General features: G+C 39.8%; 1 protein-coding gene across 5 annotated transcripts in view; it reads right to left on the bottom strand.

Moving 5' to 3' along the window:
* Pak5 (p21 (RAC1) activated kinase 5) overlaps positions 1-27,595 on the bottom strand; it is a 345,014-nt gene that overhangs the window by 9,749 nt on the left and 307,670 nt on the right. For all 5 annotated transcript variants that reach the window (XM_078051414.1, XM_040274035.2, XM_021723159.3 and 2 more), the window contains 4 exons: positions 26,200-26,985; positions 11,088-11,579; positions 9,009-9,142; positions 8,034-8,160 (listed from right to left, as the gene is read on the bottom strand). In XM_078051414.1, the coding sequence (XP_077907540.1) occupies positions 8,034-8,160; positions 9,009-9,142; positions 11,088-11,579; positions 26,200-26,985 (1,539 nt within the window). The remainder of the gene's footprint in view (positions 1-8,033; positions 8,161-9,008; positions 9,143-11,087; positions 11,580-26,199; positions 26,986-27,595) is intronic.

Here is a 27,595-nt window from a genome sequence, read left to right as displayed (position 1 = left end):
AGAGTAGGGGACAACTGGATTATTCCTGGTGGAATTAGGGAAAAAGATGCTTTAGGGGAGAGATGATTTTCTCAATTGCTTTGGTAAATCAAGAATCAACTGCAGAGGACTCAGATCATGGAATCTCCCCTGTTGTGTGAAGAAGAAAACCCTGTGGCAATGGCAATTAGTCCAGAATCCTTGCTGCCCTGTTATAAAAGAAGTCTATTATGCACAGAAGTAAAAATCCTGCTGTCTGTTCTTTTTAGCCTGGGATTACTTACAGAAGGGGAAAGAGAAAAGCAATGTTGATTATATCAGGCCCCATGCTCCTTACTGTACACCAAGTGGATGACAGTGGGCTTCAGGATTACCTGTAGCATAATTACCTACACTAACAGGCAAGAGGAGAATGCCAATATATGTCTGAGTTCAGAGGTAATCAAAACATTTAATAATTGATCTAGATCAATCAGAATCTAGATACAAAGTCAAGCAGTGTCCTAGAGTTACTCTGGATAGGACTACCATTTATTTTAATGTATCTCAGAAAAGGGTCTCAGTGACACTCTAAGAACTTGAAAGAGTGGCTTGTAACTAAACAGAATGAAAATCTGCAATATTTCAATAAACCAACTGAGCTGCAGGCTTGGCCATGCCCAACTTGGCCTCCATGGAGACAGCACAATTGTGTGAGTGGAAGTGGTCTTGAGGCAGCACTTCTGGCTTCCATGGCTTGTGTGTGATGCCCAAAAGTCTATAAGCCCCTCAGGATCTCAGTGAGAGAAGGAGAATGTGCCTGGCACAAGGCCATGTTTGATATACGGACTTGAACAAAAGGACAGCTTTCACCATTTGAGGCAAAGGCAGGAGGAGTGAAACATTGCTGAGGCACCTCCTGGACAGCCCAGCCATGGGAGGACAAGCTGATCTTTATTCCAGGTATCAGGAGAGTCCAGGCACACCAATGCAAGGACCAGAGAGGACCTGGAAGATGAGTCCTATCCCCTTCTCCCTGAGGTTCCACATACCATACTTTTCCCTCTTCCTCCAAGAAGCCACCATGGGGAAAAGAGTGGGTGTGGGAGGTGAGAAGAGGGAGTTGGTGGTAGCTAAATCCAAAAGACTTTGAGTTTTTAAAAGCATCAGCTGAGACTTAAAGTAATGCATTTAAACTTTGACAGATAATGATTGAATTTTTTTTTCCAAGCAACCTGATTTAAAATAGAGAATTCTAGAAGGCATCTAGCCAGTAGAGATCTGAGAAGAAGTTGGGTCAGTTTTAGGAAACTCTCAGGTCTCTATTTGTGTGTGGGTCGGGGCTGGTTATTTCTAAAGCTAAACTGTGGGTGTGCAGCCCCCTTCTACACAGACAGAAGAGCAAGAACAGTCACGCTGATAAATTCCATTTGCCTATACATTTAAGAAAATTGAATGACTAAGGAGGTGAAGGTATGAGCATCTGGGTATTGATAGTTTTTAATTTCAGTATTCCTGGTGTGGGTTTCTCCTTGCTGACATGAACAAACTCAATCCCCTCAAAATATGGCATACTAATAATTATCTTCCTGACAAAGTGTAAGATAAGTAATTGAAACTAGACACTTGGGACTTAGGCCTGTTCTTCTGTTGTAGGAGTATAAGCACTTTTGTATAAGTTTTTACTCATCCAAGTACATAAAAGAGACAATTTTCTAAAAGAGCATAATTGCACACAACATTTGTCCAAATAAATCTGCAAGTAGATAATGAGATCTCAAGTAATGAGTATAATAAAGCACTGGAGGCAGATCTTAAAAGCAAATCACACAGACTCTAAGCTGAGCCTTATTTTAGATGGAATTGTATAACTCGCTGCTTCGGAAACCACCCTTGTCTAACTCATGCAGTCAGGCTAAGGAAACTGCAGCTAGTATACCACTTCCACTCCCACCCCAAAGGGAGAGGAGGTAGCTGGTTACACAAAAACCAGACAAGGAAGTGGAATTTAGAACTCAGGCAAAGCTGCTATTTAAATCTGAGATCCCATCCATGTCTAATGTGCCCTAGCTTCAGAAGAGGGGCCCCTGGCAAAATGAAGTATATCCACAAGATACCCTCAGGATTGAAAATAGAATGTAAAAAACCCTTGGCTCTATTAATTGCACACCCAATAAAGAATTCTGTGTTTGCTCCAGGTTTGGGGCTGAGACCATAGATGATTGCTTTCAGGCCTGATTCCTGGGTGCTTTCAATAAGGCATTTAACTCATGTAGTCTCAGCATAATGTGAGAACTTATTGGAGATGCAAATTTGATGGGACCACCCAGACTGAGTGATTTAGCATCCCTGGGGTTGGGGAATCCATTTTCTTGCCAAGCTCTCCATTTGGTACTGATGTCACTAATGTTTGAGAATTTCTACTTCAAGGAGAGCAGTGACCCAGGGACAAAGGAACTGAGATTGGGAATTAAAGGTGCCATCATGATAATGGTGCCTCCAACTCTGCTTAAGGTCCACTTCATCAGCTGCAAACTCAAAGAGGGGAGGAAGAACCTCAGAGAGACTAACCTAGAATAGGATAGAGACCTTAGCCCACCCTCTGCCACTTGGCAGAGCACAGAGAGTAGTAGGAACTTGCCGGAGGCTGGACAGAAGTGTTAAAAGAAAAGCAAAACCTGGGCCTCTTAACTTCATGCTGTGCTACCCACATTAGGCAAAGTTCTCTTATCAAGTAGCAGAAAGGGAGTACGGATGGAGACCAGGAAGTTATCTCAGAGACTGTCGGAGAAGAATGAATTTTAGCAAGTTATTTCACACGCCTGAGTGTCTGTTTAAGAACATCCCTGGGAAAACAATCTCCAGGTCATCCTGTATTGTAAAATTCTAGTTATTTGAGAGACAACAAAACTAAAATGATGAAGGGAAGAAAGCTAATAATATCAAATCAATTAAATGGGGCTAGGTGGAGACAATAGAATACTATTGGGCCCATACCTCTAGGGAAAAGATTATTCCAGCTGATTGTCATAGTAAAGAAGAGGAGGAACAATCATAATGCCCATGTTGTCAGTCTGTGGCCTTTTATCTAATTCTTTATCCCTGCTTCAAATTCTATGGAAGGCAGGGCACAAACATATCACTGTTTCCAAGCACTATGTTTATAATACCCTAGAAGCACATCCCTAGGCAAGAACTCAGTGCAAGTCATTTATTTGGAAGATGTAAGAAATACTAGCAGTGATATGGCCAAGTGTGATAAGGAAGGCAATTATTTAGAGATTATTTACCAGGCTAGTTATGGGCAATTAGAGCTCAATCTTGCTGAAGAAGTCTGGTGGACTGTTTAGAGCAAGTGACTCTCAGTTATTCTACCAAATGAGAGAGCTGGGGTATTTACATACCAACACCCAGCACGTGTTCTGGGACTTCTCTGCTGCTTACCAGAAATCAATGACTAATCAGATATTATATATGTCATAGGTAATTAGGAAATGGCTTTCTTTTAATTGATATAAAGGAAGTTTTTTCCCAGGCTTTTAAGAAGCCAGAAATAATTTGTTCTTTTCAGTCTGAGCAAGTTTCTGTCATTTTTTGTTGCTTTTGCAATCATAGCTTCACAGAAGTTGCCAAAAAATGTGCATCTAGACCTTCATACTATCAGCCTCTTATCAAGGTACAGCATAATATCAACACAAAGAATTGATGTGGCGACAACCCACAGAGCTTATTCAGATTTTATCAGGTCTATATGAACCTATCTGTGTGTTATGTGTGTGTCTACTCTGACATTTTAACACATGTTGCCTTGCATAGCCACCACCACAAACAAGATATCACAAACCATTACCATAAGACTCCCTAGGATATCCCTTCATAACTGCACGTCCCCTGTTCCTAGCCCCAGGCAACCATTTATCTGCTGTGGATCTCTATAATTATTTCACATATATTATATACTCAGAACCATGCAACATGTATCCTTTTGAGATTGAATATTTTTTATTCAGCATAATTTTCTGGAAACTCATTCACTTTCTGTATGTGTCAATTGTTTGTTCTTCTTTTAATTGTTGAATAGTACTCCATGGTATGACCACATCACACTTTATTTAACCATTCATCCTCTGAAAGACATTTGAGGAGTTTCCAGTTTGAGGTTGTTATGAAAAAAACTTCTATGAATATTTGTACACAAGTTTCTATGTGCAAATAAGCTTCATTATATTTGTACACAAGTTTCTATGTGCAAATAAGCTTCATTTCTCTGAACAAGAGTGTAGTTACTGGTCATAGGGTAAGTCAGTTTTAGTTTTCTTTAATATTTTACTAGTGACTCATAGTTATACATAATACTGGGGTTCATTTTGGCATCTTCATACATGCATGGAATATAAATTACTCCATTACAATCCTCAGTCTGCAAACTGTTTTCCAGAGTGGTTGTACCACTCTGTTTTCCAGAGTGGTTGTACCAGCAATGTATGAACGACCAGTGTTATCACTGTTTTTCATTTTAGCGATACTTATAGGTGTGTAGTGATATCTCATTGTAATTTTAATTTGCATTTCTCTAATGATGTCCAATATCTCCCAACAGGAAGAGAATCCAGTACTTCTTGTGCTGCAGACAGCATTTTTTAAAAGAGCAAACAATAGTATCACCCATTTCATGAGCTTTTCTTATACTGTGACTTTAATTTTCTTCCCACTCAGGAGGATTCCATCCTTCCTTCCTCACTGAATCTGGAAGGACTTGTGATTATGGTGAAAGTGACACTATTTGATACTGTGATTATGTTACAAAAATGCCATGTACTTCCACCTTGTTTTCTTGGAATCCACTCATGGAACCCAACTACCATTCCATGAGGAAGCCCAAGTGTCACGGAGAGGCCACATTGTTGTTGTTCTGGCTAATAGTTCCCAACTGATCTTGTAGTCACCAGCTACTACTATCTATCTGATATGTAAGTGAGGAAGACTTCTAGAAGATGCCCCAGTCCAGGCATCATCTAACCAGAGGTCAGAGCAGCACTGCCTTGCTGAGCCCAGCCAACTCTCAGAGCTATTGAGACACAGCTCAAAAGCTCATTGACCTATGACCTTGAGATGCTTTGTTATAATAGCAATAAAATAACTAAAATAGTCTTCTTAATATGCTCTATTAGTTCAGTATAAAAATGTGCTCTCAGATTTTGTTTTGCAGAGTATTCACACTATATCTCAGCTCTCTTTATGTAAAAAAAAAAATAGTTTCCTTGTTCTGTAGAAAACCGAAGAAGCCCATTAGAATCAATATGGTATAAAGTTCTGAAATGTGAATGAAAAACCTTTGGCCTACACAGCCAAGAGGCACAGATCCACCAAACATGCAATTTGTTCTCTCTGCTTGGGAGACTCCTACCTCTGACAGCTAAAAGGTCCAATTCCTCCTAAACCTCTTCTGTGATGTCACTGCATCAGAGGAGCCTTCCCTGACTGGCCTTTATAATAGAGCTCCAGGCTCCATAATCCGTATTCTGCTTAAATCAATTACAGAAAATTTAGCACTTTGCACTTCTTGTCTGGTGGTATTTTTTTTAAAATATATTTGTTTATTACCACATTTCCAACCCCTAAATAAGCTTAATGAAAGAAGTGATTTTGCTTTGTTCACCGGTAGGAGTTATAACCATCCCTAGCACACAGTAGACATTCAGCAAATATTTATGAAATGACATACATAAAAAGCCACTAAGACTTAAAGGACTTCCAATGTGCCTGGCCCCGTAAGCTCTTTGCTGGGTGCACAGCAGTACAGGAGATTTTGAGACAAAGGTTCTTCCCTTGAGAATAACAACTGAAAGATTTAATTATCTTGCACATTGAGAGGAGGGAAGATTTTAAGTGAGCTAATGAAACAAGGAATTATTATCTTAGTTTGCTGTCTGATTTTGACATCAGATAGGTACTTCCAACAAGGAGGCCTGCAACATCAATCTACAGGCAAAGAAGGGTTGTCTTGAAATCGCCATGCTTTTTCTTTCTGGTAGTACAAGTGGACCACTTATACTGATTCATGGGCCAGTTTCATGTTTTACAAACTGAATTTGAGATTGTGGGGCCTAGGTGCTTTCTGAATCTGGCCAAGGAAGAATTCTTGTTCTTTTCCTATACTTCTGTTTTACAGAAGATTATGCAAAAATGGATGCTGATTCTTCTCTTCCCTTTGGACTACATCCCTTCCTAGTATGACTTTGTATTTTGTCTTATCAAGACATAGAATCTATTTCCCCACCTCTTGAATCTGGGCTTGGCTGTGTGGTATGACTTACTTTTGCCTACATTATATAAGCACAGGGTTTAAAAGAGCTTGTTAATCTGCAACAGGGCTTACTTGTCTTGCTATACTTGGGAACCTTGCTACCAGCAACATATGAATTTACAGGGCTCCTTTACTGGGAGACAAACAATACTTGGTTGGGGCCATGTGATCTTCCTGTGTCTTCTAAAAACCAGCCAATTGCCAGCAAGTGAGTGAGACCATCAACTGCAGTCTGGTCACAAGTTCATTAGTTTGTGCCACATGGAGCAGAGACCAGTTGTTCCACCTGGTATCAGCCCAGAATGATGAGCCATAGATTTGTGAGTAAATAAATGGTTCTTGCTTTAAGCCATTAGTATTGTGAGGTTTGTTACATAGCAAAACCTTACAGATGCTCCTGTAGTCCTGCTTTTAAAAATTTCAGCCTGACTAATGCAGAAAGTAGGACCACAAACTGCCCATTAAATATAATCCCAAGTTTGGAAATTATGTATACATGGAAAGACAGAAAAATATTAAGTAGGATTGAGTGATCTTTATTTTGTCATCTATTCTGAACTTACTAAGTTCTCTAAAAAAAAACCTTTTAAAAACAAAGTAAGAAAAGCCAAAGTGCTTGGGAAGTTTCCTCCTGTTGTTCTCTGATCATCTCTGGGCAATTCTGATGTGACGTGAACATTCTCCTTAGGGCCAAGATTACTGGATTATAAAAGATAGGTACATCAAAAGGATGACTGGCTCTATTTGTCCCAGAGCAATTAACTCTAGAGGGAGTTTCAGGGAATTTAAAATTCCTAAATGGTTAAAATCTGTAGTTCAGAACTATCCTATCTAACTAATCCTTCCTTGGAATAGCCATTGATTATTTCCTCATTTGTTGCATGCTCTGTACCATGCTGTAGCTGCTGAGATTAAACAGAATCCTCTGGGCATGCTGCAGTGATGAGAAATGCATAAGTCTGAGCATGGAAATATTCTGGTGTGATGAGTATTTTCTGTTTGTCCTTTCAGACACATTCTTCTCTTTCTCTGAGCCTTAGGAGGCCAATCTGCACTGACTGTAGTGATGGCTCCTGACTGGGTTGAGCCAGTGGGGAGCATCAGTAGATGACAGAAACAAAGGCAGAGGGAGGCTAGGGTAGTTATCCTCAGCTCACATGCTACAAGTACACCATGGACTGGATTTCACCAAAGCTCAGAGTTCCTGCCAGGCAGACCTGAATACTATAACTTATTTCCAGATTCCAGCAGACAGTTCCCTGCCTCTTCAGGCATGAGGTAGAATGGTAATCTATTCTAGAGAATTGCACTCATGTTTGTGCCCTATTCCTTAAGAAATTTCCATGTTCGTTTGCACTTTTATAAACTATTATTAAGTAACCTCTCTGCAAATTATCATTTTGGAGCTTGTCATCTGTTTCTTGCAGGGCTTCTGAGAGACCCTATAGACATGGATATTTGCAGGAAGGGGAGAAACACAGCCCTAGAAAAGTCAGCTCCTCTCCTCTAACAAAAGGAAGAATGTGACAGAAAATGAAATTTTCAAAGCTTTCATTAGTTCCTATACTTCATTGTAAAGGAGGCAAATTACCCATTCCAATTCAGGTCACAGAGGATGGGAAGGTAATTTCCTTTTTGTAAGTCTTCTGGAAAGTGTGGTGGGTGACTGGTGACTAAGAAAAATTAGAATTATGAAAAAGTGTTCTTAAGAGAATAATGTTCATGACAGATGAAGTGATGAAGGAGGAACCCAACGTGAAAATTTTACCCGGCCATCACTTGTCAGGAGGATGGAGTCACTCTTTATATCCCTGTGAATCACTCCTTGGTTGTGCAGGTAGGAGAGAGCTCTCAGCACTGACAGACAGACAGTAGCTATCTGTTCTTCATTCATTCTAGAAAGGAAATAACAGTTCAGGAACAAGAGAGGTACAAGGGCATCTTTTAAATTCTAAGGAGAGGTCACTTTTTTTGTGTTCTGGAGAACTAGTCCATGTACTGCAGCCCATATCTGGAAAATCTGCAGACAAACAAAAGGAAGGTTCTGGCTTGATTGCCAGAACACAGGTTTGGTGTCAAAAATTAAAGAGGCCCAGCATAAATCAAAAGAATGAGACCTCAGTTTTTCAGCTCTAGGGTCATTAGTACAAATTTACTTCCATGGATTCTTACAAAAAAATCCTTAGGCATTAACAAAACTGCAAGACTGGTTTAAACCAGAATTGAAGAATTTCTTTCTCTTAGGAGGCTTGCTTTCTAACATTAAACTTTGAACCTCTACCTGCCCTTTCCTTCCTTAGGTTCATGGGGTGGTATTATGTCATGACAACTCAGTATTTGAACTCTAGTTGGCAATGGGCACTTTTGTTATTTGTCACTGAAACTTCATTCTTTGCAGATTGCTGATTTTTAAATCAATGGCAGGGTTATAGGCATAGCTCAATGGTAAAGTGCATTCTTAGCACTCACAAGGTTCAATTCCCAACACACCAAAAAAGCAAAAAATAAAAATAATTGGGTATTAATAACCTTCTTAGGTTAGGTAGAATGTTAAATGAATGGACAACACATGCAAGATATAACAATGAGAAATCTGGGAAACATAGGAGAAAAGGAAGTTGTATTCCTTGATTCCAAAGAGTTTACAGTTTATGAAGAGTTGAGAAGACAGTCATTGAGACCTTACCTTGGAGGAGAATATTAAGCACCTTGAATTATCTGCCTGGATAATAAAGAAATGTACCTGGTATGAGTAACGATGTCTGTCAAGGCACCACCTTCTAGAAACTCCATGACCACCCAGAGCTCATCTCCAACTAGGTAGCTGTTGTACATGTCCACCACATTTTCATGGTGGTAATCCCTCATTATCACAACCTGGATGAATGAGAAAGATACATTTTGACTTGTTTTGGTGGAATTTGGCTGGCTGTTCTCTAGTGGCTGAAAAGGTAGATAAGAAAGTGGAAGAATATGTACAACAAATATACATAAAAGGCTTCTTTAATATATCAAGAGCTGTGTGTACAAAGTAATATGAAGTGCCCTATAAACTTATAAAAATAAATTCAGCCTCACTGGTAATAAAAGTGTTCATGAAAATAGTACAATTTTATTTGTCAATTTGAATTTATTTTTATAAGTTTATAGGGCACATCTATCAAATTAACAGAGATAACATGAGAGTATCTGGTAATGCTAGTGAAGGTGAAATAGCACTATTGGTGAAGATACCAATTGGTATGAACTTTCTGGAAATATTACATGTCATTTCCCTAAAATATATCATTAGATCTGTTCATTCCACTTCTATGAATCTAAAGAAATTATCAGCTATGAGGCCAAAGACATGTGTTAACAATATTCACTACAAAATTATAAAAGTCTCAAATTAGAAACAATAAAATCAGAAACTGGAAGTGAATTTGACACATATATGTGACAAAAAATTATTGGCCATGAAAATGATGATTTGACATGTAGAAAAGAAAACATGTTAATATGTATCTTATTTTAATTTTTATTAATATCAACTTAATGTTAATAGTAATTGAAATTTGAATGTTACCTAACTACAAAAGGGCGGGGAGGGGAAGAAAAGAAGTTCAGTGGATTCAACAAAGGGAAATGAAGAGAAGGTGGATAAGAATAGAACAGACAATGAAATGAATGTGACATGACTTTCCTCTGTACATATATGAATACACCACAGTGAATCTCAATGTGGTATGCATTGGCAAGACTGGTGTCCTAATTAGAATAAAATATTCCATGCTTGTATAAACATATCAAAATAGGTTCTATTATTATTCATAAATAAAAAATAAATAAAACATAAAAAAAGAAAGTTACCAAAGCACACATATAGAATTATCCCAAAGAAAAGAGATATATAAGGTGGAAAAAATATTTAAAAAATCACTAAAGTCTTAATGTAGGCATTGCTTGCTTGTGGAATTGTGTAGGATTCTTTCTTATGCTTTCCATACCTTCTGCAGGAAGAAATCATAATTTTTTTAATCGTTAAGAAAAAAAATATTTTAAAGTTCTTAAAGAATGACAGGCCATTGATTAAACCTCAGTTTACTGACTTACAAAAATAAATCATAAAGGGTATAAATAGTATCACAACAATATAACACGTGTACAATTGTCCCTCTGCTTCCCTGAGATTTTCATCTGTGGATTCAATCAATAGTGAATAGAAAATTATTTTTTAAAAAAATGCATCAGTACTGAACATGTACAGACTGTTCCCTTTACTTTTATTACCTAAACAATGTAATATAAAAACTACTTACAAAGCATTTACATTACATTGGGTTTTAGAGATGCTTTAAGGTATACAGGAGGATATGCAGAGACTATATGCAAATACTATATACTGTTTTATGTGAAGGACTTGAGAATTCACAGCTTTTGTGTTTGAGGGCGTCCTGGAACCAATTTCCTACAGATGTGAAGGTTGATCTATAAACAGCTGAAGACAGTGGAGAAAGGAATGCAAATCACAGGTCTGTGGTCAACTTCCTGCATAACCTTGGGAGAGTCACCTAATCTGAGCCCAAGTTTCCTTGTGGCTGAAATAGTGAGAACACTTTCTGACTCATGAGGTTGTGAGGTCCAACTAAATTAATGCTTAGCACAGTGACTGACATGCATGAAGTACTTTATAAAAGTGACAGCCAAACACACAGAAAAAGACAAGTAGAAAAGATTATGTGGGTGCCTTTCTAATGTCCTCAAATGTACACGTGCTGTTTTTGAAATGGGATATAAATGTTACACTGGAGAGAAAGGATGATCCAAACACACCATTTACCTCATTAAAAAGCAATTCTCGCCTCTGTTGCTTTCGAAGATCCATTTTTTTCACCGCCACTTGCTTTCCCGTGTGTTTCTCGCTTGCGATGCACACGATGCCTGTTGACCCTTCTCCGATTTTGATAAAGTTATCCAAGTATTCTCTGGGGTCTCCCGGGCTGACTACCAGCTGCAGAGCAGCCCTGAACTGTTCATGGGACACCCTAGAGGGCTGCTGGTCTGAGGAGGAGCCCCAGCTGGGTGGGGGGTAGGTGCTGGATGAAATGCTGAGAGAGCTCAGGTAAGAGGCTGTGGAGATGTACTGCGAACTGGTCTGCAGGGAAGGGTGGTGGTATAGGGTGGCTTTGTGGTACCCAGAAGGGTACTGGTGGCTGCTTGAGGAATAGCCTGCTTTGCTTTGACTTTGAGGTAGTTTGGCGGGACCCCTGGGGTAGGTGTCAGACCCTGACAGTGGAGGACTGAGGACCATCTGTGCTCGATCATAATCCACCTGGAAAGACAGACATGGATGGAAAAGATTCACATGCTGGATCCAAATTGGGAATGGTCAGCTGGTAGAATGAAGGTCAACAATAGGTGATGAAAAGTCTTCTCCCATCAGTGTACCACACAGGGGGAGTTTTAATTCATGCGTAATTTTCCCAGGTGTATTTGTGGCTTAACAGTATTTTCTTGTTCCGTATTTTGGGCAAGAATTTCAGGGTTAGGAGGCCTTTTCCATGCTTTTGAACTCACAGACTTAAAAATGTTATGTACCATCCATACATAACATAGTACATCTATCTGTACAAGGGAGAACATGACTCTTGGTACTAAGCAGCTTTTGCTTTGGTGTAGACCATAAGGAAAATGAATGTAACCATATTGCCAGGTAAGTACAAATATAACTGAAAGCAACCAAAATTTGCAGGTGTATGCATGAAATCTGTATATTTGGCCAGCTCCCAAAGGGATGGCAGCAAAGAACCTTCCACTCTGATTTTGGAGAGTGGGTGGAAGGGATTTAGCAGAGAATGGGAAGGGAAGTCCAAGTAAGGGGACCATTCTTATAGGACTGTAGGTGTAGGTCCCCAAAATCACTTCTTGGAAAGGATCAGGAAAGAGCCCTGTTCATCACTGGAATTGTACACAAACCACATCATACTATGTTCACCTTCTTGTCCAGGCCAGAAAGTGCTAGTGGATCAATATACCTCTTTTTTTTTTAATAAGACCCTATGACAATACAGTACTAGTTACATAAGTGGTACTCAAAAATGATTAGCTGATTTTAACCTCAGGCTCCTTCTTAACACAGCACCCCAAGAAATTTCTGTCTCTTTGTTGTGATATGCATAGAATGACATTAACTTGCCCCTGTATTCCTGCCATCTACTGTAAGTATGTATATCTACTCTAAGATGGTAGTTATAAGATGGTCATATATAGCTATTTGAAGTCAATAAGAATAAAATAAAAAATTGAGTTCCTTAGTCATACTAACTACATTTTCAGTATAAAATAACCATCACATTAGATATCATTCCCATAGATCATGACCTCCACTGAAGTAATGACTACTGGACAGCACTGTTCTAGGTAAAATGATTGTCCCCACTTAATGAATTTATCCATTTATTCAACATATTAATATTTGAGCAACTGCTATATGCTAGGCACCCTTTCAAGTGCTGGGGAAGTTGTTAACCAAATATCAAAATGGATGATCTTTCTGCCATCCTGGAAATTATATTCTAGAGCAAGAGACAAATAACAAATAAGGAAGTCAATAAATATATAGTATGTAGTTCATTCTTAAGTGACATGAAGAAATTTATAATAACACAGACTAAGAGGGTTGAGAGTAATGGGGTACCATCTTGGATACTATGGTCATGGAGAGCCTCTGTGAAGGGGTACCTTTGAGCAGGAATTTGGATGATGTGAAGGAACAACCACCATTGTTGTCCTGGTTTGGGATGGTCCAGGCAGAGAAATGCACATAGGGGATTCTAGGCAGATCCAGACTTGGAAGCTTTGAGGGACAGCAAGAAGTCTCCATTAGAGTGGAGGGAGGAAAATTCAGAAAGAGAGCAGAGCTAGAGGGAAGATTATGGAGGTCTTGGCAAGGATGTTGACTTTGGCTCTGAATGAGTTAGGAGCTAATGGAGGTTACCAAACCGAGAGCAGTAACATTGTCTGGCTCTCTCTGGCTGATGAAGGAGAATATATTTTGGAGGCAAACATAGAAACAGTAATGTAGATTAACTGCTGTAATCCATGAGGGCTGAAATTAGGGTGGTTACTGTATATGGGGTAAGATATGGTGGGATCCAGGATAGGGCTTGAAAGTAGAGTTGCAAGATTTGATGATGGGTTGGATGAGAAGTTGCAAGAGAGGAATCAAGATGACTCACAGGATTCTGGCTTGAAAAACAGGCCACTTAATGAGATGAGGACCCAGGGGCAGGAATAGGCTTGTGGGTGTAGTAGCAATGAGCCTCCAAGATGACTCCTGATGTTCCCTGACTCCCAATATTTACACTCTGTATGGTCTTCTTCCACATAGTATCAAGGTTGATCTGAGTGATCAAAGAATATGGGAAAAGTGATAATAAGTACTTTTCCTCCTCCTCCTCCTTCTTTTTTTTTTTTTGGCTAAGTCAAAACAAGTGTGTGGTTTTTTTTTTTTTCTGTCACCCAGATCCCTTGCTCTGGCTTTTTGCAACTGCCATGTCATTATGGCACTCAAGAATGCTATGGAGAGGTCCATGTTGTGAGGAAAGGAGGCCTCCTGCTAAGAGTTAGCTACAAATTTAATTCTTAAGCCAACAGCCATGTGAGCCATCTTAGAAATGGATCCTCTAGTCGCCATTCCAGCCCTCAGATGACTGTAACCCTCATGAGAGATGCTAAGACAGAACTGACCAACTAAGCCCTCCAAAATTCCCAACCAACAGAGACTAATGTTTTGTTATTTTAAGTTTGGGGAGTAATTTGTTGATCATCATTTTTTTCTTTTTCCCAGGAGATAGCTCGTGTTAGAGCAATTGATAACTAATTTCATGGGAGACCTGGCCCAAGAAATTGTGTGAGATGATAAGTGTCTATTGTTGTTTCAGGCCATTAAATCTTGGAATGATTTGTTATACAATTATAGATACCTAATACATGGGAGAAAATCAAGAGTTCTGCTATGGCTGGCTTAAGTTTGAGAGAGTTATTAAACATCCACATAGAGATGTTAGTTAGGTGACTTAGATATGCAGAAGACAAGGGAAGAGTTAAGGAATCTGTGAATCATCAGGGTTTGATTGGTATTAAAGCCATGATGCGGAACGTATAGGAGAAGGTCAATGGATTCCACCATCTCAGAACCAGAGGGTGCACAAGCATCTTGAAAAAAGGAACAAAGAAGGAGAGGCCAGTGATGTAGAAAGAAAACCAATGAAGTAGCGTGTTCTAGAGGCCAAGCAGGAGGTATTTAAAGAATTTAAGGAGTAATGAAGCATATGAAATGTCTCTGAGAAGTAGGATGAGATCCATTACTCAGTGGATCCATCAAGATGGTAGAAGTAGGCAGATGTCTCAAGCTCACACTCTATCACATTGCAGAAAAAAGAGCTATTCCATCAAATTAGGGCACAAGGACTGTATCCAATGCATTTTACTATTCTCAGTTCTTTTCTTTTTATATGAGTTTCTTGTTTATATTACATTTTCTTGATGCAGGGAAATTGTATTTCAAAAATAGTGTCTACCAATTTTAGTATATTTCACATTTTATCCAAACAACATGCCTGTTTCCTCCTCTTTTTAGTAATAATTCTGCAGTTGACCTTCTTTTTTTTTTCTTCTGTACTGTTCATTGGCTTTAGATGATAGGGCTGCCCTGGTAAACATGCTACAGTGCAGCCCTTCTGGCTTTAAGAGACTACACTCCACTCAAGTGAACTCACCCATTCAGTTAACTTCAAAACCCACCAGCAGGTAACCAGGGCTTCGCAGGTACAAGGTCCATTAAGCTGGGACCCTGTCCTAGATGCAGAAGACTTTCATGTAAGGATGAGTCCTGACCTGATGGCTTTAGTTAAATCACCTAGCCTCTCTAAGCCTCAGTTCCCTAATCTTTAAAACTGAATAATAATAATAATAATAATAATAATAATAATAATAATAGGAACTCCACAGGGTTGAATACACAATGGTTTCAAACAGTGGCTGGCCAATACATTCGAGGCAGTGTTATTGTTATAAAGTACATAGCACAACAGTATAACAGTAAAATAAAAAGTGATTTAATAAAAAGTGATATTAATTAAACTAGTAAGCGTTTATTGAAGATGTATAATGTAAGGTGCCAAATATATTCCTGAAAATAAATTCTCAAAATAATCAGACATGGTGCTTTTCATTGTAATATATTGGCTTTAAAATATATTGAAAAATATATTACAATGAAAATATTCTATTAGAAAACAGGCTGATTTTTTTCTAAGGCTATGTATTTGTGTTACACAAGGAAAATTCTTCTATGTGTCTATATGCACACACAATGGTGGGGAGAGATTAATGTCAATGTAAATTAAACAATTGGATCTTCCTTTAAATTGGTCTTGGGATTTACAAAATCTAGGCTAGTCAGCAAGGCCAGGGTGTGCAGAGAAGCAAAGTCTTTGATTTTTATTTTTGAAAGTGTGTCATGGGAACCTTTCCATGCTGTCATCTCCCTAGGTCTTTCCTGGAGGATTTGTTTTTGCACTTTAAACAAAATTGCATTCATTCACCACAAGCATGTATAACTATCTCCGAAGACACATTACACACAGGAAAGCTGTGTCCCATAGGAATTGGAAACACCACTGTACACGGCATTAGGTCTCTTGTCTCCCTTATCCCCTGTCAGCAGTATGATTGGGGTCTACTCTTAACATCTGGCTTGTGGCACAAAGAAGAGGGCTCCTGCCTGCGTGAGGGGGACAATTTCCAGTTACAGAAGGAAGGCAGCAGTCAGAGTTCTTTGCTGGGAGCTAAACATCTTTGAAATTAGTTCTTTTAGACAAAAAGGTGCAATTATCTTTTATGGCTGCTGGTAAGAGTGCAGACTTTTCAGAAAGCAGTAAAGGACAACCCCTACCCACAAGAGATAATTTTCAGAACCAAACTTAAGTACTCAAAGAAGAATGAACGATTTGCTTCCTAAAATGGAACATGTGATCTTTCCCCAGGGCTTTCATCTATTCAAGGGGAGAAGAGAGGACAAATAAGCTGAAGGAGAAGTACATGAGTGATCCTGGTTGTCTCCACCATGTTGCTGAACCATGACCTTCAGTTGGTTCTGAACCCAACTGTGGATTCCATGATGGTACACTTCACTGGCCCACACATTTGTGGCCAGCCTCATTATTTTACACTCCTAGAATCAACTAATGAGCACTTTATTACATTTTGTGGATGATAAAACTGAGGCTTATGGAGATGAAATTCTCCCCAAATCAATCCAAGGCAAATGGCCCCATGCTCCCAATAGGATTATGCAACCAGATTCTTCTACTAAGTCCAGTCCTTTGTTGCCATGTCCCATTGGTCAGGACACTGGTACTATTTGCCTGTTTTCTTGCCTGCCTTGGCTTTTCTACCATTAATTGCCACCCCCCCTTATCTATATAATCAAGGCTGGAACACTTTATTCCTCACCAAATGCACAGGCATTTTACTGAAGTCAAAGTGTGGCTTCTTTGATTAAGCAATTGCTTTATTAGAAGATATTCTTACTGGACTGATAAATATGAATGCTAATAATGATATTTGTTATTAATGCCAGGAACTATTCAAGGCACTCTATTTATTACTGCATTTAAACCACAAGTTATAAAATAAGCCCCCAAAGTATTCCATTTTACCAATAATGTGACTGAGACATAGTAGGTTGAAATATGTCATGCAAAGGACCCAAGGCTACTAAGAAGTTAGAATGAGGGTTCCCATCCAGAATTATTTTAGCACTTGAATTCTGCACAAAATCACAGAGACAGGTAACAGTGACAAGGTGGGGAGTGGGGCACAGTCAAGACAGAGGTGGAAAGACTGCAGTGACAACTACAGAGATAAAGCCTGGTCACGGTGTTTCACTGGGGGTCCAGATGTCTGAGCAGCCTGGAGGAAAATGTGAAAATTGGACCAGAAAATGATGAATGATAATGCTTAGGGGAAGTGAATGGAAGATAAATAACTGAAAAAAAAAATCTTGGCTGAGAGAATTAAGCTTAAAACACACACAAATAGACATCACAGCAAAATAAGTAGATCACCTATGTAATAATTAGTTCAGTTTCAGTTTTGCTTTGGTCAGAGAAGAACTTGGTGTTTGTTTATACCAGCGCTCAAGCTGTTCTTCTTTATGTTCTTTTCAGCAAGAAAGCCGAAGCTTTTTCCTGTGATAAGTTCTCCCCGCCTTAAACATTTAGAATTATTTGATTTTCCTACTATGAATTGTCTTTACTCTTGATGATAGCCTATATTTGACAATAGGTAAAACATAAATTATGAACTTATCTATACATACAGTTTTGCACACATGTACTCATGCATGTTAAGAAAAGTGTGCAAAGGAGTGAACCTTGAATTGCATGGTCTTTTCTACAATCTTATTTGATAATATATTCCAGAAGAAAAAGGAGTAGGCACACAGTTTATATGAGCAGGACTATCTATTGCATCATGAAAGAAATGTAGGATCCAATCATTTAGTAAAATTGCAGTGCAATAGAATTGGACCTGAGGTTAGTGAATCCAATGCTCCATGTCATTTCCAAAAGATTTATGTATGTCATTTACCCTGGAAGACCTTATTGCACAAGCTGAGAGCTGCTGAACAGGAGAGAAAAGCAGCTATGGAGGAGGGAAAACAATAGATACAACAAAGACTTTCTTTCCATTCCATTAGAGAAAACAATCTTGGATTTTTGAAACAAATAACTCCTTACCAATGAGGCCACAGTTTGCATACCTTAAGGGGGAATTTCCATATGGCATGGTGAAATCAGAGAAGAGTAGATGGATTGTTTTGCAGAGTATCACCCAGGCTGCCAAACTCCTGAGCCGCAGTATGAAACTACTAATGGTCATTGAAAATCTGCCACATTTTAAGAAGGAATTCGCTCTATAGGAATCTTTAAAAATACTGACAGAATGATTAAGTATTTGTGATTTCCTTCCTTTTTTGAAGTGGTTAAGAACATATACTTGGTTTTTAATTTCCTGATACCATTTTTAGCATATCATATAATTAATTCTTACAGAAACATGCTTTTTCATGTCTCTATTCAAAATCGAAAAAGGCCAGGAGGTGGGGGGAAAGGCTGTATTATATAGGAATAAATAATATCCAGTTAACAATCTAGCTCGACTACCCTTTCACACACAGGGCAGCATCCCAAAGATAGGGTCAGACACAGGCTTGTGATTTATCAAAATTATAAATAATTATAGCAATGAATTCATTTAATCAATCAATTTCAGCAGAGGTATGCTGGGGTAGGCAGGGCATAAAGCTCCACACAGCTATCAATTGCTCCGATTACAGCTGGCTGTCAGCCAGAATTCCCCTGATCCATGTTAGTTAAATGCACATTAATCTGAATTTGGCAGTGTAATCAAGGACCTAACTGAACTGTGAAATTGAATTCTGCAGTAGAACATCATTTGACCATTTTGTGCCAAGACTGGAGGAAGAAAAAAAAGCCTTGGTGAGGGAAGGTGGGAGAAAGAAAAGGAAGAAAAACAATTCTGCTGCAGCATCTGTCACAGCAACCTTGGGCATTGAGGACAGGGAGGACGTGGCTGGATGGTGCTGCACTGGGGTGTGGGTGTTAATGGGGACTGTGAAGTGCTCTGTAAAAGGTGGAGAGTTACAGGAGATGGGAGGAAGATGCTTTCAGTGCTTAAGTGGATCTCCAATACACCTTTGGGGAGCACAAGGAAACAAAGAGACTGCTCATCCCCTTTTAAAAACAGAACAAAATACAACCACAGATCAAGTGCTGCTTGCTTGTTCTACATAAATCAAATTCACAATCAAAGAGAATCATAGTACTCTATTATCTGACCAGGGTAAGGACATCTTGAATTGTCCTGACTCGACTCAAGGAAGAATGTTAATAGGACCAGCCTTGGCTTTGGGGAAGGGAAAATGATGTCTTGTAAGAATTCTGGGGAGAATCATTAACTTGCTTTTTCTGCAGGAATATTTCAGAGACTGGTAATTAGGGCAAGGGGATTCATGAAGTCTGGTTGTGCCTTACAGTTCCAATATTCCCCACACTGAGCAGGAAACACCACTGATAGGGAGCTATTTCCTACTTGCCCTCGTGTGGGTAGACCAGCTGGCCTGTGGCTGATGGATTCTTCTAACTCCATCTTTGGATTTCACCCTCTGCTGTTCTGATCTAGGTGGTTAAACCTGACTTCTCCAGTCTGTCTTTCAAATTGCAGGGTGTTAAGGGACTATTTTATCTCCAATTGCATTCTAAAAAAACAGTTGCTGCTACTCCTGCTAGTACCCAGCCATGGTTGATCTCTTCTGAGATACTTATTTTCGTTTACAAAAAGGAGCAACCCTATTCCATAGTGAATATTTCATTCACCCTGGTGGGATGATAAAGGGGCATAGGACACAGTTTCAGCTGATGTTTAATTTCAAAAAAAGAGGGAAGCACACATGACCACTGTCAATGAGTGATAGTAATAAGCAGGCCCTGGTGGCACCTGTAAAATCAAGGTGTCTCCCTAAGGTGCTAATGCAGGGGGCTTGCAATGTAGGTTAAGTTCTAGATGGTTACACACTTGCAGGATTTCCACACTGCATGCAGGACAAAACTATTTGCCATTGTTGATGGTTTTGCCAGAAATCTCTCCCAACCATTCTATCAGATTCCCATCTAGGCATGTAGAAGCATATACCTTCTGACATGAAGTTTGAAGAGCCACGTACTTTTCTGCCTTACAAAATCCATGGTGAATGCATGCTGAAATGCATGTTCAGACAAGCATTTCATGACCTCTGCAAATAGGCAAAGCCAGCATCCACAAAGACTAAATCCATAATCAGCAGGCTCAAGCACACAGGCGTTTCAGGCTCTTCTTCTACCTCTCAATCGGCATATCCAATTAATCCCCCATAGCTGCTGCTCCAAACCCCAAGAATGCATCCTCTATTCAAGAGCAGTGCCACAGAGCAGATTGCTCTGACCTGGGATCCCTCATAGCCTGCAGCAATGCTGAGGAACTCTGTGCCTGTGGGGATTGGCTCCTTGCCTCAGCATATTGTTCAAATGTGTCAGAGCCTTCTAGAGAACAGGGATGGACAATACCAGCTCAGAATCATTTTGTTTTTAATTTGGTAATGGGAAAACCCACACAAAATGACCAAAACACAATTAACTTTGAACCCCATGAGCATTCACAGGAAAATGCATCCATTCATATGCTAAAGTCTCTATCAGAAGGGACAGATGTTAGAGTTGTCACACTGAATCACCACTTTGAATGCTTTATGAACCTTAATGAACACCCTTTAGGAGCATATACGTATGGAAAACAAACCTAAAGGCAATAATACCTATTGTTACATTAAATTATTTGGTTCTTCTTTTTCTCTTCCTTTCTTTCTCAGACTTTTTAGTGCAGCCACTAGGATTTATTAGCAATGTTATTTCATAAGGTATTAGGGCCCTAACCGGTCTCTGAAAGGTGTTCTACTGGGATCCTCAGTAGAAAAGGAGCTGATAGTTTTGTTCCTGGGCATGATGCATGCCATAAAGAACAGTGAATCATTAAGCTACTGATGCAGGAAGACTCAGCACACTGAGTTTAGTGATTTTTCCTTCCAGAGAAAGCAAAGTGATTACTATGCAGTGGAAAACCATTGCATAGGTGACCCCAGAAGAAAGGTCTAGGGAATCCTGACAGACTTTTATTTACATCCATCATTCTTAACTCCTTAGACCCCTTAATGTGCCATCCGTCTGTGACACCCTGGAATATAGCACTGGTCACCCTTGTTGTCCTAAGCAGAGGAGGTGATAGGGTGAAATAGAGTGTTTTTGTGGTTTTTTTTTAGATATATAATTAGACGGTTTTCACTTAGCCTCTGGCTCCCTTGAAAGGTCTGAGAATTTCACTTCCATTCTACAAAATGAGGCAAACGTTGGTGGCATCGGGGTCCCCAAGCCAGCTCAGTTGCCAAGGTTTTGCATGTCCTTGAGGAAGTCACTAAGCTACTCTGGACTTCTGTGACCCACTTGTCTAAAATGAGGACAGTCATAATTATAGGTTGTACAGAGGGGCCATGCAAGTGGTCAGACAGAATTTGTTCTCATATTTTGAGAATATAGAAAAGATTATACAGAGAGAAAATGTCTATGGCCAGCATATGTGTATATGGTGACATGTTTTCCATCCAGAAGTATTCCTGGGAATAAGTGTTAATACTGAGCACCTGCCATATGCTAACTCTTCTATGTTTATTATTCTTTTTAAATTCTTACCCCAAGTTCAAAGCTTTAAACCACTCTACAGATGAAGAAACTGAGGCACAGACAAAACCACACAGTTAGTAAGTACTCCAAGGGCTCAACTTTGCAGTTTATTTACAAAACCTAAACTCTTCTCCTAAGCACTTGATCGATGGTAGCTACAGAGTGGTGGTTCTCAACCCAAGTGATTTTATATTCCTCTACCTATGAGGCATTGGCAGTTTGTGGAAATAGTTTGGTGGTTACAAGAGGGAGGGAGGCAGGGTGCTTTTGGTATCTATGGATAGAGGCCAAGGATGCTGTTGAATACCTTATGATGAATAAATAGGACATCCCCTCATAACAAATAATCAGTAGGTCCCAAATGTCAATAGTGTCAAGTTTAGAAACCCTACTATTAAGTGGAACAAGATGGTGCAACTGGATTGTTGTATTAATAGCTAACTTAATTGTCAATGCAGCTTCATTATTTCAGGTATTAAAAAGAGTTGTAAGAAGGTAGGTTAAAACCTCGCACTCCCAGAAGCTGCCTCGTGCCATGGAGGTTGGATCCCGTGTCTAGTGAAGGGGCTAAATCCAGAGTTGGATCCCAGCTTTGCTGTGAGAGGACTGGCCAGGCAGTTACTGAGTCTCTCAAAACCCTTTTCCTCACCTGTACAACAGAGGCAAGAGTTCTTGCCTGATGGGGCTGTTAGGCTCCATAAGATAATGTGTGTAAATGGCATACAGCAAATGCCTAATGAACTGGTAGAATTGTTAATATGCTGGGGCTTCTCAGTGGTTACAGTCAGAGCAAGAAATGGATGTGCTAGGTCAGCACCAACATACAAGCCAGCAGCTGCCTGATCCCTGGAGAACATTGGATGAGCCACAACAAATACACAGTGGCAATATCTCTAGCCAGCTCTCCTCTCTCTAAGGCAGATACATCTGCATGGGAGTATGGAAAGCATTCTCTCTCCATATCTGGCAGTTTTTATACCTCTGTGGTGTAAATGGTACTGTATGGTTTTAGTTTGACTTTTGCCCACCTCAAAGTTTTGTCTGCTCAGCCCCAGTGAAAAACATTTAAAAGTGGAGAGTAGAGGTTCCTATCATTAGATTTCATGACACTCCTGATTCCTGTCATGCTAACAGGAAAATCAGGTAGGAGATAACACTGGAGGAGTTTTTACAAGAGTTAACATTACTATTTTTTATTTTCTTTAAGCAAAAATACAAAACTAGTGTCAAACACACACGCACACACACACCCTCCTCATTTTTGCTCCATCTGGAAATCTCCATGAGTTTTATGTTTTCTCTTACTATTGGAGGTGTAAACATTATTCGCCCTCCTTTAGAAATTGCTACGGGGCAAAGCCAAAAGATATGAGTTGTGATTGCTATTTCTTCCCTCAGCTGGAAATTCAAATGCAATTGGTAGATTTCTAAGAGTACAGTACTAAAGACATAGGCACTTAAGTCTTTTTAGAGAGATGTTGTATTTTTAATCAAGCAAATGCTTTAATTATCAACATGCTTCCTGCCCTCACTCTCCCATAAAACCTGCTCATGAATTTCTCACAGGTTTTCTATAGAAATACAGAGGAGTGGACTGCTCTTTGAAGCTCTGATTATAAGGGCTGAGAAGCCCTTGGTTGATGTTCCCATGGGTGAATATGCTGATATCATTTTCCTGAGCCACAATAGTTTCTGCATTATTTCTGGGGTTGTTGGAAGGCCAGATTTCAGAGCAGATCTGCTTTGACTTATATTTGGAAATTTGCAAGAAGAGGAGTCTTCAAGGAATGATGAAGATTACTCCTTCTCTCTCTCCTTCCTTCCTCTTCTTAGCCAAAGAGGAAGGCTACTTTGTACTTAAATGGATTTTACTGGCAAATTCAGTTAAATCCCCAAAATAAACTATGCCCATATAGCGAGTAGGTGCTAGTTTGGAAGAAACACCAGACTTGAATTCTCGCCTTTGTTTAGCAGACAGCTAATTATGAAATTAAGCATGTTTTGTGACTCTTTGAACCTCAGTTTCCTCTTCTGGCAAACAAGTGGGCAGGGATTGCTGGTATTGAGTTAAATTTTAAAAAGCTCGAGGGATTAGACTAATGGGAAAAATGAATAAAATAGGCTGGGCAGAGCATTTTCTAAACTGGGGATCCTATGTCCCCTCTAAGGGGGTGAATTTTATGCCCAGATGATTCTACTCTAATGCTGTGTGAAAATGTGGGCACAGGGATGCCAGACCACTCCCCACCCACTATTTTTTTTCCAACAGAAGTTTGAAGCTCCAAAAATTGAGACTTCTAAGTAAAATATCTTGAATTTCCAATTTTCATGTTGGAAATGAATATTTGGTGAGCCAAACATGTCATTTGGACTAAATATGGCTCCAGGGTTGAAAAGCTGCCAACTCTGAGCAACATTTTTTCTATGACTATGACCAATAAGAGCTCTCTAACGTGTGTTCAGCCATACTACATACACACAAAATTCTATTCTTTACTCCTAGATAAAATAACCATCAACATTCAATGCCTGCAGATATAACTCAAGTCAGCTATTGAACATGCTTAATTTGCTTATTTAATTCTAGGACTGTTTCCTCTGACATGGGGACTCGTAGAGTGATATGAATAGGAAAACAGAGTAAACTACCTCATGTATCATGATACATGCATAGGAATCCACATGAGAGTTGTTTAATTAGACCTTTTCCCAGTAATCTACCTCCCAAGATTGATGGGAAGTGAAGGCATTTATGATACCTTGACCATGGGCATTCAAATACATTAACATGGTGAGGAGAAAAACACTGTGGTTCTTTGCATTTTAGCTGGAGGAATATATTTGAGTTCTTCCTTTCTCATAACTTATTTTTAATTTTATATCTTGGGAAATAAAATAGTAGCTTTTCCCTTCCTTCCTTCTTTTCTTCCTTTCTTTTTCTAAAACATAGCTTAAGTCACTTCCAGAATGTCCCTAAATGGCTTCTCTTCAACATCTTGGAGAGGGTTTATGAGAAATAACAAGCAAAGAAAAAATATTAGCTATCTGTAGTCAACAAAGCAGACACATGTAGGCAAGTTTGCTGTTATGGTTTAGATATGCGGTGTCCTCCCCTGCCCCCAACATTCCGGTGTTAATGCAGGAGATGAAATGATTATATTACTAGAATCTAAACCTAACCACAGATTTAATGCACTTGATCAGTTAATAATTTGAAGGCACTATTGTACTGGGTGGTAACTGTAGACAGGTGGGGACTGGCTAGAGGAAATGAGTCACTGGGGACATGGGGACCTAGCCTTGGGTATTTATCTTATCCCTCAGGCCCCTCTCTCTCTCTCTCTCTCTCTCTCTCTCTCTCTCTCTCTCTCTCTTTCTCTCTTTCTGTTTCATATCTATCATACATGAGCAGTTTTCCTCTGTCATGCCCTTCTGCCATGATACTCTGTATCACCAAAGGCTCTGAACAATAGAGTTCGACAACCATGAACTAAGATCTCTGAAACTGTGTGCTCAGATAAATTTTTCCTCCTCTAAGTCATTCTTGTCAGGTGTTTGTATCATAGAGCTGAAAATCTAACTAATCCGCTTTCCTTCCAGAATTTTTTATTATGCTGCCCATCAAACTGTTGAGCAGAATGCCTTTGGTACAGATGTGGATGCTGTCCCTTCTAGAAGTCATGTCCATCTCAACTGGCTTGAGACCTTTGTGTAATTCACAATCTACCACCAAACGCTGCATTTTAATTTTCGTTGTATAAGTGAGACACAAAGACATTCCTAAGTTCCCATGGGAAAGTCAGCTCCTTGCAAACTCTCTAAGGTATTTCCAAAAGGCTTAGATCCTCATGGCAAAGTCGGTGCTGTGAATAAAGATTTGGTAACTTCTCCAACAATGTTTCTCCAACTTTGGTAAATCATGGACCAGTCTAATTTCAAAGCAAATTTCCACTAGTCAACATTTAAAACATTTTTTTTTAAAGACAAGCTAAGAATCACAAACAAATTTTTTTTTAAAAAAAGTATAACAAAATAGCCCATCAACTAGCTCCTATCTATTACCCCTCAAATTTCATGGAAAAAGTGTTACATCAGCACTAAGATTGAGTTAAGGACATACTCTTAAAATATAGGTCTGTACCCTGAGTTGGATAAAATTAGCTTTATAAAAACTCACCACATTTTCCTGATTTTTTTTCCTATTGGCCAGGATCATGAAGACTTTGGGAGAATGTGGTAACTACTATATTAATCCCTCCGATAGCCTCAAATTATTAACTCCTTAATGGAGAACTTAATAAAACATGATCACAAAGTATTTAACATCAAGATATCAGACAATCTTTCAACTAGGTAAGATCGTCTTTGCCTTTTAGTCTGAAACCTCATAGGAAGATCTGAAAGGACAGATTTTGAATTTAATGAAAGAAGGACCTCGCCTGAAAGCCTCTGCACTTGGGTGGAAATATGGTAGGATTTGGATGTGGATTTTTATGGAACAGACAAGCAAACTCTTTTCAATCTGACTCTATAGGCAGCCAGTTCTAGTACCGTCTTTGTGGACACTGGGAGAAAAGAGGCAGCACACTTTACCTTGGGAATGCACATTGTGGGCTCGGACAAGCGAGGGTAGGTGTAGGAGCTGTAGGAGTGTCCCTGGGGATGGGTTTTAAATGCACTTGCTCCAAATGGCATCATGGGTTCCTGCAACCCTGAGCCTGACCTGGACCTCTGCCGCATGGCCGGCTGAGGGCTCCTCTGATTCAGGTACGAGGACTTTGGCCTCCTCTCATAGTCGTCCAGGCTGGGTCCCCAGTCACTTTCGCTGTACACCAGACTCTCCTTGGAGCACCCGCTGGTCCCTGCAGTTCTGGAAGGCGTGAATTGGAAGGGGTAATCCAGCGGGGAGCTACTGGAGGCCCGCTGGTAGTCCCACTTGAAGTCACTATAGTCACCCGGTTTGCTCAGCGAGTCCAAGTGTGCGTGATAATCGCCGGGAAATCGGGCAATGTCACTCTTCAAAGGCTTCACCTCGGAATAGTAGGCCTCCCCGTGCTTCATCTTCAGGACGTGCCCGTTTTGCTTGATGGCGTGGCTGCCTTTGGAGTAGGGATCCAGCTCGTCTCCGTAGAGACTCTTTTCCCTGTACTTCTCGGTGGCGAAGTCTGCCGTGGTGTCGGATTCACTGGAATACTGCGAGAAGGTGACGAAGCCATTTTCTTCCGAGTGGCCTGGGCCGTGGCTGGCGGCTCCTGGGTCCGGGGTGGGTGGGCTTTCTTTCCTCAGGGAGTTGGAGCGAGTCACAGAGATGTGGTCGAAATCCTCCAGCAGGCCGTTGATGGAGCTTTCCTTGCAGGGTTTGTTACCTCTAACGATTGTCTGGGAACAATAAAGGGAATACCGTTTAGAGAAGACATTTCATGGTTAAAATATGGCTGGAAGAATTCTCCCCTCACTCCGTCCAATGCAAACCACAGAAGAAAACAGATGCCAGGAACATTTTAATTTAAAAGAAGAAGAAGAAGAAGAGGAGGAGGAGGAGGAGGAAGAGGAGGAGGAGGAGGAGGAGGAGGAGGAGGAGGAGGAGGAGGAGGAGGAGGAGGAGGAGGAGGAGGGAGAAAGAGAAAGGAAAGAAAAGAAAAATGAATGGTAAAGAAGAAAGCAGATGTCAGGAACAGTTGAGAGAGAGGGAGAAAGAGATCAAAAAATTGTTGATTTCACTAGCAAATAAAAACAATCGCAGCTTGCAAATGTCTCCTTACTTATCTAAGCCGAGATATTAACCAAACATCAAAATTCTACTTAGAAGACCATGTAGGCTATCACTCTCTTATTTACCAGCTTTATCTTTGCCCCGTTTTTTGCACCTAAATAAGAGACCTAGCCATCTAACAAACTTAGGATATTAAATTTTAGGTTCATGATGAGTGGTTATAAAAAGCATGTTTGTCATTGTTTTACACTCATTATTCAGATGATTTGCAAAACT

This window comes from Ictidomys tridecemlineatus, chromosome 5 (genome assembly GCF_052094955.1).
Source record: "Ictidomys tridecemlineatus isolate mIctTri1 chromosome 5, mIctTri1.hap1, whole genome shotgun sequence".
NCBI classification, from domain to species: Eukaryota; Metazoa; Chordata; class Mammalia; order Rodentia; family Sciuridae; genus Ictidomys; species Ictidomys tridecemlineatus.
The sequence above is the reverse complement of the archived record's forward strand: the minus strand, read 5'-3'. Positions and strand labels throughout refer to the sequence as shown.